The following is a 13,914-nucleotide window of genomic DNA, read 5'->3' as shown; positions in this document are numbered from 1 at the left end:
GCAGGGGGTGGGTAAGGGATAAGGTTCATGAACAGCAGAGCCCCAGAGCAAGTGGGGACTTGGGGATCATTGCAAGGAATTTAGCTTCTACTCACCTACTCACGCGGGGTGGGAAGCTATTGGAAGATTTTAAACAAATAATGACATGGCATTGTGTTCATTTTAAAAGGATGACTGGCTAGTTTTTAAACGAAAGGAATTATGGGAGAGAAGCAAGGACAACAGGGATGACACTGCCAATCAAGAGGCAGCTGCAGAAGTCCTAGTGAGAGGTGATTATGGATTAGCTGAGTGGTAACAGTGGAGATGAGAAGTGGTTAAATTCAGGGTATATTCTGAAGGAGGAGACAACAGGAACTCCTGGCAGATTGTAGAGTGTGAGAGGAAGCAAGGTGTCAATGATGACTTCAGCGTCTTTGCCTTGAGGAGCTCTATTGACAGTGTTGCCATGTACCTGAGGTGAGAAAGACATATGGAGAAAGAGTTGGGGGACGAAGATCACGAGTTTGGTTTTTGTATATATTAAAGTTGGAATCCCTACTAGAGACCAAAATGAAGATGATAAATAGATAATGAAGCCAAGGAAATATTTCTGGTTTCTGTGAATCTGACAATTAACCATACAGCTATAGTTTTAAAGACATAGTATTTATTGAGATTCAAGAATAAGTATAGACAGAAAGGAGAATAAGCAAAAGAGTGAGCTTTTAGGCTCTTCCCATGTTTACATTTCTGGAGCATGGGGAGAAATAAGAAGGAAAACCTGAGCTGAAAGTCACACAAAGAAAGTGTATCCAAAAAGCAGATGATTCAGTAACAAATCAAACACAAATGAGAGGTCAAATGAAGTCAGGACTGCTGAGAACAGACCAATGAATTTAAAATCTGGGGATTCTTAGTGACCCTGATGAGTAGTTTCAGCAGAGTAATGAGGGCAAAAACCTGCAGGTGGCCTAAAGAGGGAATGATGAGAAGAACTAGTGACAATGATCACAGATAACTCCTTAAGGGGATTTTGTTACAAAGAGATCAGAAAACTGTAGGCAGTTGGATGGAGATGCGAGATCAACAGAGTTACTATAAGTTTTTAAAGATGAAAGGAAGTGTAACTTGTGTATATGCTCGTGTAAATGCTCCAGGACAGCATGGGAAAAGGAGGCAAAGCAGGTGAGTTGCTGCTCTCAATTGAGAAAGCTGATGAGACAAGTCTCAATCATTTTAGGAGGTTTATTTTCCAAAGTTAAGGATACACACCCATGACACAGCCTCTGGAGGTCCTGAAGACATGTGCTCAAGGTGGTTGGTGCATAGCTTCATTTTGTACTTTTTAGGGAGACGTGAGACATCGATCAATATATGTAAGAAGTACATCGGTTCCATCCAGAAAGGCAGGACAACTTGAAGCAGGAAGGAGGCTTCCAGGTCACAGGTAGGTAAGATGAAAATGTTTACATTCTTTGAGTTTCTGATGAGCCCTTCCAAAGGAGGACATCAGAATATGCATCTATCTCAATGAGTAGAGGGACAACTTTGAAAATAGAATGGGAGGCAGGTTTGTCCATCCTAAGCAGTTTCCAGCTTGACTTTTCCCTTAGCTTCATAATTTTAGGGCCTCAATATTTTGTTTTCATACTGCCATGATGTCCTTCCATAGGGAAGAAGAGTGACAGTCTAGTGCAGAAGTGGTCATATCAGCCTTTGACAGAAGCATGGCCCATTCATTCTCAGTAACTGTAAGACAGAGGATCTGGGCACAGACTGGTGGGTAGAAGTGGTAGTGAGACTTTGTAGAAACGCTTTTCTGGTTGTCTCTTTTTTCCGGTAAATGGAAGCAAGGTCATTAGCTATTAGAGATGAAGAGCCACTGGAGGACTGAGGAGTGAGGAAGATGAGGAGGAGCCACTGAAGAAGATGAAACTTATGAATAGAAATATGAATGTCATCACCTTGGGCCCAGTCATTCAACAGGGAAAAAATCTAATTATACTGCCTTAATACCCTGTCACCATTTGGTTTTAAGCCTGTGTTATTTAAGCCATTTTGACCTTATTAAACTTAGTGAAATTCTTAAAAGTTTTATGAAACAGTCAGATTGAAAGTGAGAAAAACATCAACAGTTTCACAAAATCGAGAGTTATACATGTGTTATGCACTATTCATTAATCATCTTGTTTAATGTACACAGTGACCCTAGTATCCTATACCAGGAAATGTTAAGTAGTTTGTTCAATGTCACTAGCTAAATAATACGATTACCATAATTAAGAGGCGAAATTATTATGCACTCTGTTTACTCTGGGCCTGCCACTCTCCAGGAATGACCTTATCCCTTCGGGCAACAGAGTGAGTCAATTTTTGTGACTCTTGTTGCATTTATTACTTGACATTTACTATCTGTATTAATTGATAAATGTGTAATTGGAGATGGAAGATATGATAGTGATAAAACGCCCCCAAATTTGTACTATTATGGTAAGTTAAAATCTATACTTACAATATTGGTAAAGCAATGAAAACATAACATTTTGTTGTTGAAACAATCTAGGGGATCGAACATAACTATCAAAATTTATAAATAAGGTGCAGGGGCCCCCAGAAATATGTGACTTGCTGAAGTTAGCTGAATTAGTTAGAGAAGAATACATGGCTTCTGATTTAGAAACTAGTATTCTTTTCAGAACACTTAAAACATAATTATTAGCTGAAAAGAGCTTTTGAATCTATGAAGAAAATTACAAATTCCCCTGGAATAATGTGTCTTTGGAGTACATTATGATGATACTCATTGTAAAGTCAGATAGAAAATGCTAATTTTTATTCCAGTAATTCTATATAAAGCTTTTTTTTGTCATTACGATTCTAATTTAAATGAGGTACTTTTAATCATTCTCTTCAGTCTCTCCATTCACTTAAACGTATTGCAGCCTTTCTTCATGTTTCTTTGTACAAAGGTGGGACAAGGGTAAGCATTGAGGTCCACAAAGTGGGCAGGTTTCCATTTCCGAAATATATTCTCAGAATATATTCTTTATCAACTGCCATTCTTCCCAGACCTCCTTTATCACGAATTCACTCTTTTAAGTCCTTAAGAAAGTTGATGAGTTTGCTCTCCAAGTTGCTAGCTAGGAGTGGGAGTGGGAATGAGGAAACTAGAGAGAGAAGGAGGCTTATGAGGGCAAGTCTGAAGGAATATCTAGGTTTTAAGAGAAATCAAAAGAAGAAAAAGCAAGTTGTGTGCAAAGCTGTGAAGCCTCCAAGACAAGTATTACTGGTTGAGTGTTTTGTAAAGAGCTGGTCCCAGTGGTGATAAGGAATGAATACATGAATCTCTGACCTCAACACTCCTCAAGGAAACAGAGGTTGCTCAGTCAGAACACCTGCTATGAGAAGCTGCTTCACTCGTTTGCAGCGGCTCAGGACATAAGAAGAGAACAGAGCGTTCTCATACCTGTTTAATCTCTAAAATCTGCTTTTGTTTGGCATTTGGACTCCACAGAATTCCTTTGATATTGAAATGTTCCAGGGTCCATTTTTTTAAAGCTTTGGATTCTTTAATATCATTAATTTAAACACAGAAAGGTGTGACCTAAGATGAGAATAGATTATAGACTAGTTATAAAATCTTCATTTTTATTTTTACTCTCCCCTACCAATGACCTGGTGGAGTTTAGAATGGAGGGATCATATTCCTCAAACTTGAAAAATTGATCATAAAGTGATTACATGATTATGAGAAGGAATAAAGTTTCTCTTCTCCCACATTAAAAAAGAGAGGCCTCACTGTGTAATAAAAACAACACAAAGCTCGGCAGAAATTGTATTTTCCTCTCTGTTTTCCGCTTATTATGAGGTTTGAATAAATTACAAAGACTTTTCTGTGAAGTTTCTTAAAGTTCCTGGTTGTTTCATCTGGGGTAACCATAGCCAATGCTATATGTAATATTTCGGATGTACTAGAAAGTTGACTTGACCATAAGTTGCTGAAATACATTGGACAAATGCCATAAAGCCTTATCTTTCAACATGACACTATAAATAACTCAGATTCCATGAATGGTATTTTTAAAATTGACATATTTTGTTTTCCACAATCATATATATATATATAATTGCATTTTAGGTTTTGGGGTACATGTGAAGAACATGCAAGATTGTTGCATAGGTACATGAAAGGCAATGTGATTTACTGCCTTCCTCCCCATCACCTATATGTGGCATTTCTCCCCAGGAAGAAGTTGAAACCCTGAATAGACCAATAACAAGGGATGAAGTTGAGGTAGCAATTAATAGCCTATCAACCAAAAAAAGCCCAGGTCCAGATGGGTTCACAGCCGAATTCTACCAGACATACAAAGAGGAACTGGTAGCAGTCCTTCTGAAACTATTCCAAACAATCCAGAAAGAGGGAATCCTTCCCAAATCATTGTATGAGACCAACATCACCCTGATACCAAAACCCAGCAGAGACTCAATAAGAAAAGAAAACTTCAGGCCAGTATCCATGATGAACATAGATGCAAAAATCTTCAATAAAATACTGGCAAACCGACTGCAACAGCACATCAAAAAGCTTATTCACCATGATCAAGTATGCTTCATCCCGGGGGTGCACGGTTGGTTCAACATACACAAGTCTATAAACGTAATTCACCACATAAACAGAACCAAAGACAAAAACCATATGATTATCTCAATAGATGCAGAGAAGGCCTTCAACAAATTTCAACATTCCTTTATGCTAAAAACTCTCAATAAACTAGGTATTGACAGGACGTATCTCAAAATAATAAAAGCTATTTTTGACAAACCCACAGCCAATATTTTCCACAGTCTTGACTGTAAGAGAGCCAAGTTCAACATATTTCCCAACTTAAAATGTTCTTTTCAAACATCACTGTGAATAAAGCTAACAATTTCCACTTGATGTTTGAATGAATGTTTGTTTGGTGAAGGGTCAGATACACTCAGCAGGCCCATTGCCCTTCAACTCTCTCTTCTATTGGCCAGGAAGAGTATTAGAAATTCTACTAGTAAAGATGATAGTTTGGGTTAAAGTTGTCTCAATGGCAGCTTCACAATTTCTGGAAAGGAAATATGTAAGGATCTAATCAGATAATAATTATTTTGCAAATTGATTTAGTAATTCATTTAACAAATTTATACTGAATGCAATGTCTATATGCAAGACCTTGTTAGGTCTGTGATACTAGAGTAAGTAAAGCAACTGTGCTTTTTACTTTGTGGAGCTTTGGTTTTCTGGGGGAGACAAATATTCAAATACTCAGACTAATAAGCTCAGGACACACCAACATACATTTTCAGAAGTAAAAGGGTCTTTTTCAGAAAGAAATGTGGGATAGACTTAGGTGTTCAGGAAGACATTCTTGATATAGTGACCCTTGAACTGAGAACTGAAATAGGAGAAAATTAATTCATCCACAAGGAGAAGAGAACAGAACCAAGGGTAAAGAAGTAAGTATGTCTAGAGGCCTGTTAATGGAAGAAAGATTGTATATTGGAGTAAAGAGGGAAAGCCAGAGAACCTGGAGTTCAGAGAGCAAAAGAAAGAAAAAAAGTAATAGCAGATACAATTGGATCAATGAAAGTAATGATACCAAAAATCAGCATTTATATAGCTCTTAGAAAATCAACACTTATCTAGCTATCTACATATGAGAGGCATTTTTAAGTGATTTACATAAACCACTTCATGAATCCTCATAACAATTGCTACAAGTTAGATAAAATGGCTATTCTTATTTAAGGAGATGAAAATACTGAGGCACAGAGAGATCAGATATTGTCCAAGGTTTCCAGGTAGGAAGTGTAAGTGTTAAGTGCTGGAAACTGAGCCCTGGTGGTGTGCTTCTTAGTGTGTACTTTTATTGACTGTACTTTGGTTTTCTATAACCTCCCCATCATTAGAAACTAAAATAATCATAGTTTACTCTTCTTTTGTTTGAAGTGGAGGTTTAATAGGCAAGGGAGAGAGAAAGGAATAGAGCTCTCTTCTGGTGTGAGAGAGGGGACTTCCTAGAGGAAAAGGCCGACTGCTGGTAGATTTGACAAGAAAGGAGGAAATTAGGAGAAAAGCTGGAGATCCTGTTGCCCACAGATTGGAGGCTGTGGTTGGAGGCTGGGGCCAGTCCAGAAAACTTTGGATGACACCAGAGAGTACTCCCAGACAGAAATCCTCAGGTGCTCAGAGGACTGAGCTCAGAAGACTAATAGAACCTATTCCAGTCCCATGCGATGCTAAGTCCTCTGTGAAAGCAGCTGGTTCAAACATGGTCAAAATGCACAGCAACCTGAGCGCTAGGGATTCTCTGTGTTCTGCCCAGTAAGCCTCACATTGGAGTCTTTAAGAATAGCAGCCACGCGGCTGGGCTTGGTGGCTCACACCTGTAATCCCACCACTTTGGGAGGCCAAGGCGGGTGGATTACCAGAGGTTGGAAGTTCAAGACCAGCCTGACCAACATGGAGAAACCCATCACTACTTAAAAAAAAATACAAAGTTAGCTGGATATGGTGATGCATACTTGTAATCCCAGCTACTCAGGAGGCTGAGGCAGGAGAATTGCTTGAACCCCGGAGGCAGAGGTTGCAGTGAGCCAAGATCGTGCCACTGTACTCCAGCCTGGGCAACAAGAGCAAAACTCCATCTCAAACAAACACATAAACAAAAAAATAAAAAATAAAAACTGGTAGCCACACTGACTGTGTTTTTAACTGGCTGATAGATGTCCATTATTGATTTGATTTGGTTCTAAAATGGAGGCCGAGAGCCTCAAAATGAAAGGACAGACTTGAAACTTCTCTATTCATCTGTTTGATGAATGTTGTAACCTTGGTATCTGGACCAGGTCTGCAACATAAAACAGCCACATTGTCTGGAGTAAATACCTGGCATTTGTCATCTCGCACCAGGAAATTTTACATGGACACACACGAGGAGTTTAGGAGTGGAGGTTTAATAGGCAAGAGAAAGAGAAAGAAAGAAAAAAGAAAACAGCTCTCTTTGTCCAGTGAGAGAGAGAGGGGAATTCCTAGAGGAAAAGGCCCATAGTTTACTTTTATTGAGTGCTTGCTGTGTACCAGATAATCTTTCCAAGTTAGTAAATGTATTATATTATACATTCATTCAATAAAAAATCTACTGACAATCTAGGGTTCTAGGCAATTAAGATAAGGGAGTAAACAAAGCAGACACAATTTGATCATCACAGAGCTACATTTTAAGGAGAGGAGTCAGGCTATGAAAAATAAGTAAACAAACAAGTAAATATACAGCATTTCAGATGGTGACTATTACAAGGCACAAAAGGGCTTAGAGGTGCCAGGGCGGGAGCGGGCAGGTCTATTTTGCATATGGTGCTTAGAGAAGATTCACAAAATGTTATGTTTAATAGAGATCTGAAAGGAGAAAAAAGGACAGATGTGTGACTGAGAGGGTTACATTCCAGGAAGAAGGAATGCCAGAAAAAGACCCTTGAAGTAGAATGAGCTTGGCATGCTCAATAGATGCCAAGGACACCTGGTAATAGATTCAGAGTGAGGGAGGGGAAGAGTAGTAAGACATGAAGCCAGAGAACATCAGGCTAGATCACGTAGATCCTGGAGCTATCAGAACTTTGCCCATTACTCTGAAAATGGTAGTTATTGAAAAGTTTGGACCGAAGAAATCCCATAATGTGAATAAGATCATTCTAGTAATAGGTGGATAATACATCGTGAGGGACCAAGAGAAAAACAGTAAGACTGATTAAGAGTTTTGTTTCAATAAACTAGGCGAGAGGTGATAATGTCTAGATTATCCAAGAATCAGCGCAACAGCAGTAAATGCTGTGAGAGATGGTCAGAGCCTCAATGCCTTTTCAGGATAGTGGCAACTGGATTTGCTAAAGGATGGAGTGCAGAGTGTGGAGAAAAGAGATGAATTGAGGATGACTCTTGAGTAACTGAAAGAATGGAGTTGCAATATCCTAAGATAGAAAAGACTATGGAAACACCAGGTTTGGAGGGGGAGAGAAGGAATCTGGCTTAGCACTCGTTCTTGTGAAATCCGTTAGTCCTCCAACTGAAGATGTTGAAAAGAGAGTTGCCTCTATGTGTCTGAACTTCAGAGGAGATCAGGTTAGATAAATAATTTGGTAGCCATCATTTTATACATAATATGAAAGACCAAAAGATTGAATGGGAACTGCCTCATTAGTATACAGAGAAGTGAAAAGTCTCAAGAATGAAGCTATGGGAATTATAGCATTTACTCACCTGGGAGAGAAAGAGGACCCAACAATGGAGACTAAGAAGACACTGAATCAGCATGGAGGAAATCCATGGTGCACCAGGGACTCAAATCCTTTTAAAAGATGGTAATAATCCACTGCGTCCGATGCTGCTCAAAGATCAAGTGAGTAAGGATTGAAAATCGATCACTGAATTTAGCGAGATACAGATCATTTGTAACATTGCTTTGTTGAGCAAAGGATAAAAAGTCTAACAGGACTAATTTCAAGAACAAATAGGGAGAAAGGAACTAGAAACAAACTGTAGACATTTATTTTTTTTGAACTTTTACTGTTAGAACCCAAGAACGGGTGGTAGCCGTGTGAAGCGAGAGTGATGTAAAAGAAGAAATATTTTTCAGAGGATAGAAAAACTGATCATGTTTATATACATATTAAATGAAACGATATGGTAAAGATGGAACACAATTGCTGGAGTGATGACACTGAGGGGAGGGGAAGGAATCGAATCCTACCTATTAAAGATGAATAGACCTTGAAAGCATGAACAGTGCACGCATAAAAACAGGAAGGAATAAGTCCATACAGGCACACATTGTAAGGTGGATGTGACAGTGGGAGAAACTGACAGTTCCTATGATAGTTTATTTTTTTCCAGTGAAATAGAAAGTCAAGATGGCCAGATGAGAGTAAGGAAGAGGAGATTTAGAGATTTAGGGAAAGGAGAAAGGGTGTACAATAGTTAGGAGAAGTGGGGAGTGAATTAACTACCGAATAAAAGATGGCTTGTCAGCACAGATTCGTTTAATATTCACACCATCTCGTTCAGATTTATATTATTATGCCCATTTTATAGATGAGAAAACAGAAGCATATAAATATTTTATTCTTAAGCAAAGCCATAAAGTTAATAAGGGTAGGGCAGTTTAAGTCAAGTGAGGCTTTTTTCTAACACCAGTCAAAAACTATTGAAGCATTTTTTTTTAACAGGCACATGACACGGTCAGGTTTACATATTAAAAATATCACACCTGTGGCTGTGTGCAGTGGCTCACATCTATAATCTCAGCACTTTGGGAGCCAAGGCAGGTGAATCACTTGAGGTCAAGAGTTTGAGACCAGCCTGGCCAAGATGGTGAAACCATATCTCTACTAAAAATACAAAAATTAGCTGGGCATAGTGGCGTGCACTTCTAGTCTAAGCTACTCAGAGAGCTGAGACGTGAGATTTGCTTGAGCCCAGAAGTTGCAGGTAGCTGAGATTGCACCACTGCACTGGGTGACAGAGTGAGATGCATCTCAAAAAATAAAAAATAAATAAATAATCACACTTGTTGTAATGTAGCCAAACAAAGTCTTAGACTAGAATGGAGGCAAAAAAACAAAGTGGTGGACTGATTACAAGGGATGTCAGTGATGATACTGACTTTCAGAATCGCAATGCAAAAGGGATGAGGCACTGCTGGTCAAGACAGAGGACAAAGTGGCAGGGGTGTGGGGGGATGTACTTTAAGTCTTGTACCTATTGATTTTGCAGAGACTTTGAGCCTTCACAACGATGACATGAACTAGAAACTTGGCTGTAAAGATCTGTTCCCCAAATGGCTGGAAATATAAAACGTGAGGCAGAGCATAGCAATAATTCAGTGATAACTGAGGACGAGATGGCTTTGGAACAAGCATAGTTGGAGGGAAAGAGGATATTGAATAAATACACAAAGCAACTTTTTGTATTTTTAGTAGAGACGGAGTTTCACCACGTTTGCCAGGCTGATCTCCAACTCCTGACCTCAAGTGATTCACCTGCCTCAGAAGATGAGATGACTTTGGAACAAGTATAATTGGAGGACGATAGGGTATTGAATAAATACCTCAAGGAACTAAAAAATTTAAATCCTGGGTAGAAGAGCATATGCCTACAAGTTGCCAGTGAACCAGGAAGACGTTAAGAAGGCTATCGTGTCAAGGGAGTTAAATGGGACACTGCAAGAAGAAGGGTGTGGTCGGCAGTGCCAAACATGGTTGAGAGGGCAAATGAGATAAGGAAACAGAATATCTATTGGATATAGAAATGGTAAAATCACTGGAGATATTAGCCATTTCAGTAGAATAATAAAGCCAGATGCTAGAACTGGGATATATTAGGATAAGTAGGAGGTAAGAAAATTACAAGAAGTCCAGATGATGTCGTGTAATACATTTAGCTGAAAAGGAAATGGGAAAGAAAGTGATAGTGACATATAGAATAAAGACTAGGATTTTTCAAGAAGGAGAGACTTTTTATTTGACGTAAAATGATACCCCCATTTTAAGCCAAGGGACACCGATTTCCTTGCCTCCTTTCCAAATCAGCTTATTTTATCCCAATTTGTACATATCAGTGTCAATTTCCCTACATGCAAAGTGAGGATTATCTTTTATAATGTTGCTATACATGGCTGCTAATTGGGAGCAAGTGAACTGTATGAGAACAGTTCTGTTTTTCAGTCACTGTGGATGAATGTTAATGCCAGGTGGATTTTTTCTCTTATGTTTCCTTGTAGAAAAGGTAATCTTTAGAGCAGAGGGTCTAAATATCAAAAGGAAGCTTCTAATTGACATAGATTGATTCGGTTTGTGAAAATATTAGAGAGATATAGACATGAGAGAGAAATAGAATCCCAAATGAAGATAAAGAGATTCTATTGGCGATGGCCACACAACAAGAGAACACAAACATACAAATAGAATTGTCCAGGCCCTTTGCAAATTTGTCCATTAGTATTCTCTTTTTTTGTATTGATTTGAAAGACTTCTTTATTATAAGGACACTTACTCCCACTTTATGATCATGTATTGCACATATTTCTGGAGTTTGGGTTTATTTTAAAATTTCAATTAATATGTGATTTATGCTATATAAATTTTCAGTATTTCTTATTTATTTTAACAAATGTTCCTTTATAGTTTTTACATGGGGTACTCTGCATAGCAAAGATTTCACTGTCTTCAACCAAAGAATATATATAAATATTTGTCAACTTTTTTTAAAGACATTCTTGACTTTTTTTCCACTTTTGAAGTTTTCAGATATCTGAAATCAAATTTATATTAGACACCAGCCTGGAATCTATGTCCAGCCAACCTTTACCACCATCACAGAGGTTGCCTTTAATTAGAACATGATGTTTAGCCTCCAGGTTTTAGCCTCAAGCACCTAGCAAATTGTGTAACTCCCTCAAGGAACACTTCCTCATGCTGGATCAAAACTGCTCACCTATCTGTGAGGTGCTTCATCCCTGCAGTAGAAGCGAGGAGGAAGAAAGGTGAACGCCTTTTCTCAAGCACTTGTGCTCTCCTCCACCAGAATCATTCAAAATGCTTCCCGGGTATATATTCTTGATGATTTTTCTCGTTCCTCAGGTTAAAGGTATGTCTTGCTCTTTTTATCAGGAGTTTCTTATTATGTTATGAGGTCATGTCTCTTTAGTAACAAACTTTGAATTGTAAGTGATAAAAACATTAATTGTGTATTGGTGATTTGGCCGAGAGCTTCAGCTAGATGGTGCCTGACCATGAGAGTCTATACATCCAGGTAATGCCACATCACTCTTGAACACTCTGACTCCCAGAGAGGAGGAGCAGGCAGCAGACCAGTCCTGCATACCCGCAACATGGCAGGCACTGTGCTGGCAGTAGCTGCTTTGTATGTTAAAGGGTTTAAAATTAGAAATTAATACCTTCACTTTACAGATAAGGAAAATGAGACTAGTATTTACAAATCAGCGAGATTAGATATCCTACTTATGGCCACACAGTTAACAAACTGGTAAAGTTTTGACTCAAATCAGAGCATATTCCAAAAAGCCCATGCCCTCTCCTCCATATTGTTCTTTAAGTACCACACCTTAGTCAAGCTGGACTCACCTTATAGGTGACTATCGAGGTGATAGGACATGAATAGAAGATTATGGTTAGCACTGATTCAGGGCTACCAAAAATTCTCTAACAGGTAAAGGTCTTATACTTAACTATGGGAGGTAAGACTGAATGCAAACAAACTGGAAGACCAAATTCAGCAATTTACATTTAAACAGGCCAACAGTGCAGGCTTTGACAGGAGACAAAATCCAGAGACTGGCATGAGGAAAATAAAATGACAACTGCAGGCTGGTTTGGTGACTCATACCTGTAATCCCAGCACTTTGGGAGAATGAGGCAGGCAAATCACCTGAGGTCAAGAGTTTGAGACTAACCTGGCCAGTTTGGTGAAACCCCGTCTCTGCTAAAAATACAACACTTAGCCAGGCATGGTGGTGTGCGTTTGTAATCCTAGTTACTCTGGAGGCTGAGGTGGGAGAGTCACTTGAGCCCAGGAGGTGGAGGCTGCAGTAAGCCAAGATCATGCCACTGTACTCCAGCGTGGGTGACAGAGCAAGGCTCTGTCTTAAGAAAACAAATAAATAAAATAAAAAATGAAATTATAGCTGCAGAACAAGATGAAAATATGGAAGAATTAGAGGGACACTGATTTCTTTCCAAGTTTTCTTATATTCTCCTGATTTATAAATATCAGTGTCCATTTCCTTGCCAGGAAAGTGGGAATAATATTTCATAGTGTTGCTGTCCATGGCTGTTAACTGGGGGAAATGAACTGTATTAGAAAATTATGTTTTTCAGCCACTGTGGACGAATGTTAATGTCAGATGGATTTTCCCCCTTATGTTTCCTTGTAGAAAAGGTCATCCTTGGAGTAGAGGGTCAACAACTGGTTCATCCTAAAAAGCTTCCTGTGATACAGAAACGAGACACTGAACACACCCATGATGATGACATACCGGTACAGGTTTTGATTTAGTAAATAAGATTTATTGCTTTCACAGGCATGTAGACAGTTGTCTCTGTCTCCAACCAGAAGCAAATAGGAAGAGAGAAGATTCAATTTTCCTAAGGAGTCCCATTCAGCATACAGTATGTGCTTAGGAATAAGCAACCTCTCAATGGGTTAGAAAACAAAAACGAGTAAAGCTCAGGTTTAAGGGAAACCATTCTAAATTTCCCACTTTATGAAAGAATTCCACCAATAGCTTTCCAGGCTGACTTATAACAACCTCATTTGTCCTGAGCCGGTGCCTGGAAAGTGTCATCTTGAGCATTTTGCTTTCACAGAGGGCTGCTACACAGGTTTTTGTTTATAGAGTCTGCAGCAAAGATGTACAACTTTCAGAGGAACTCAAAGGCCTGCTTGGTCTGTTGCACAGAGGGTATTTACTCAGATGTTAAAATAAAGAAAAATATGTAAAATATTACTTTCAAAAGTACTGAATGCATATTATAGAAAATAGATATATGTATGGGGGAACACGCTTCAAAATTAGGATGTTTTCAGTTTCCACTGTAATAAAAGATATTAGATGAATGTCCTTAGATATTTATATTATGTGCTTGATTTTAAGCCTTAGGTTTTAATTTGGCTCATAGAGAATACTGATAGGCTCTTTACCCAGACATACTATGGAAGTGCAAACCCTTCCCAGTGAGTTTCTTCCGCCCACCATCAGAGCAGCCATCTTGTCAGCTTCTCACTTGTTAGGGTTCTCAATCATAAATTAGATACATTTCAATTTTTGAAACCTTCCCATTTAGATCTCTTTCCTATGGCTTGAGATTATTAAAATAAAAAAAACC

General features: G+C 38.7%; 1 protein-coding gene and 1 long non-coding RNA gene across 3 annotated transcripts in view; one reads left to right on the top strand and one right to left on the bottom strand.

The window, feature by feature from the left end:
• The window catches only part of LOC103787459 (uncharacterized), a 426,173-nt gene that overhangs the window by 320,908 nt on the left and 91,351 nt on the right, over positions 1-13,914 (bottom strand). The gene's annotated exons all lie outside the window — the stretch shown is intronic.
• Positions 11,605-13,914, top strand: part of ADAM7 (ADAM metallopeptidase domain 7) — a 47,776-nt gene continuing 45,466 nt past the window's right edge. Inside the window, exons 1-2 of the mRNA XM_078347220.1 lie at positions 11,605-11,656; positions 12,963-13,066. Coding sequence (XP_078203346.1) covers positions 11,605-11,656; positions 12,963-13,066 — 156 coding nt within the window. The remainder of the gene's footprint in view (positions 11,657-12,962; positions 13,067-13,914) is intronic.

This window comes from Callithrix jacchus, chromosome 13 (genome assembly GCF_049354715.1).
Source record: "Callithrix jacchus isolate 240 chromosome 13, calJac240_pri, whole genome shotgun sequence".
Lineage (NCBI taxonomy): Eukaryota > Metazoa > Chordata > Mammalia > Primates > Cebidae > Callithrix > Callithrix jacchus.
Note: the sequence above shows the minus strand (reverse complement) of the source record. Positions and strands in the feature narration are given on the sequence as shown.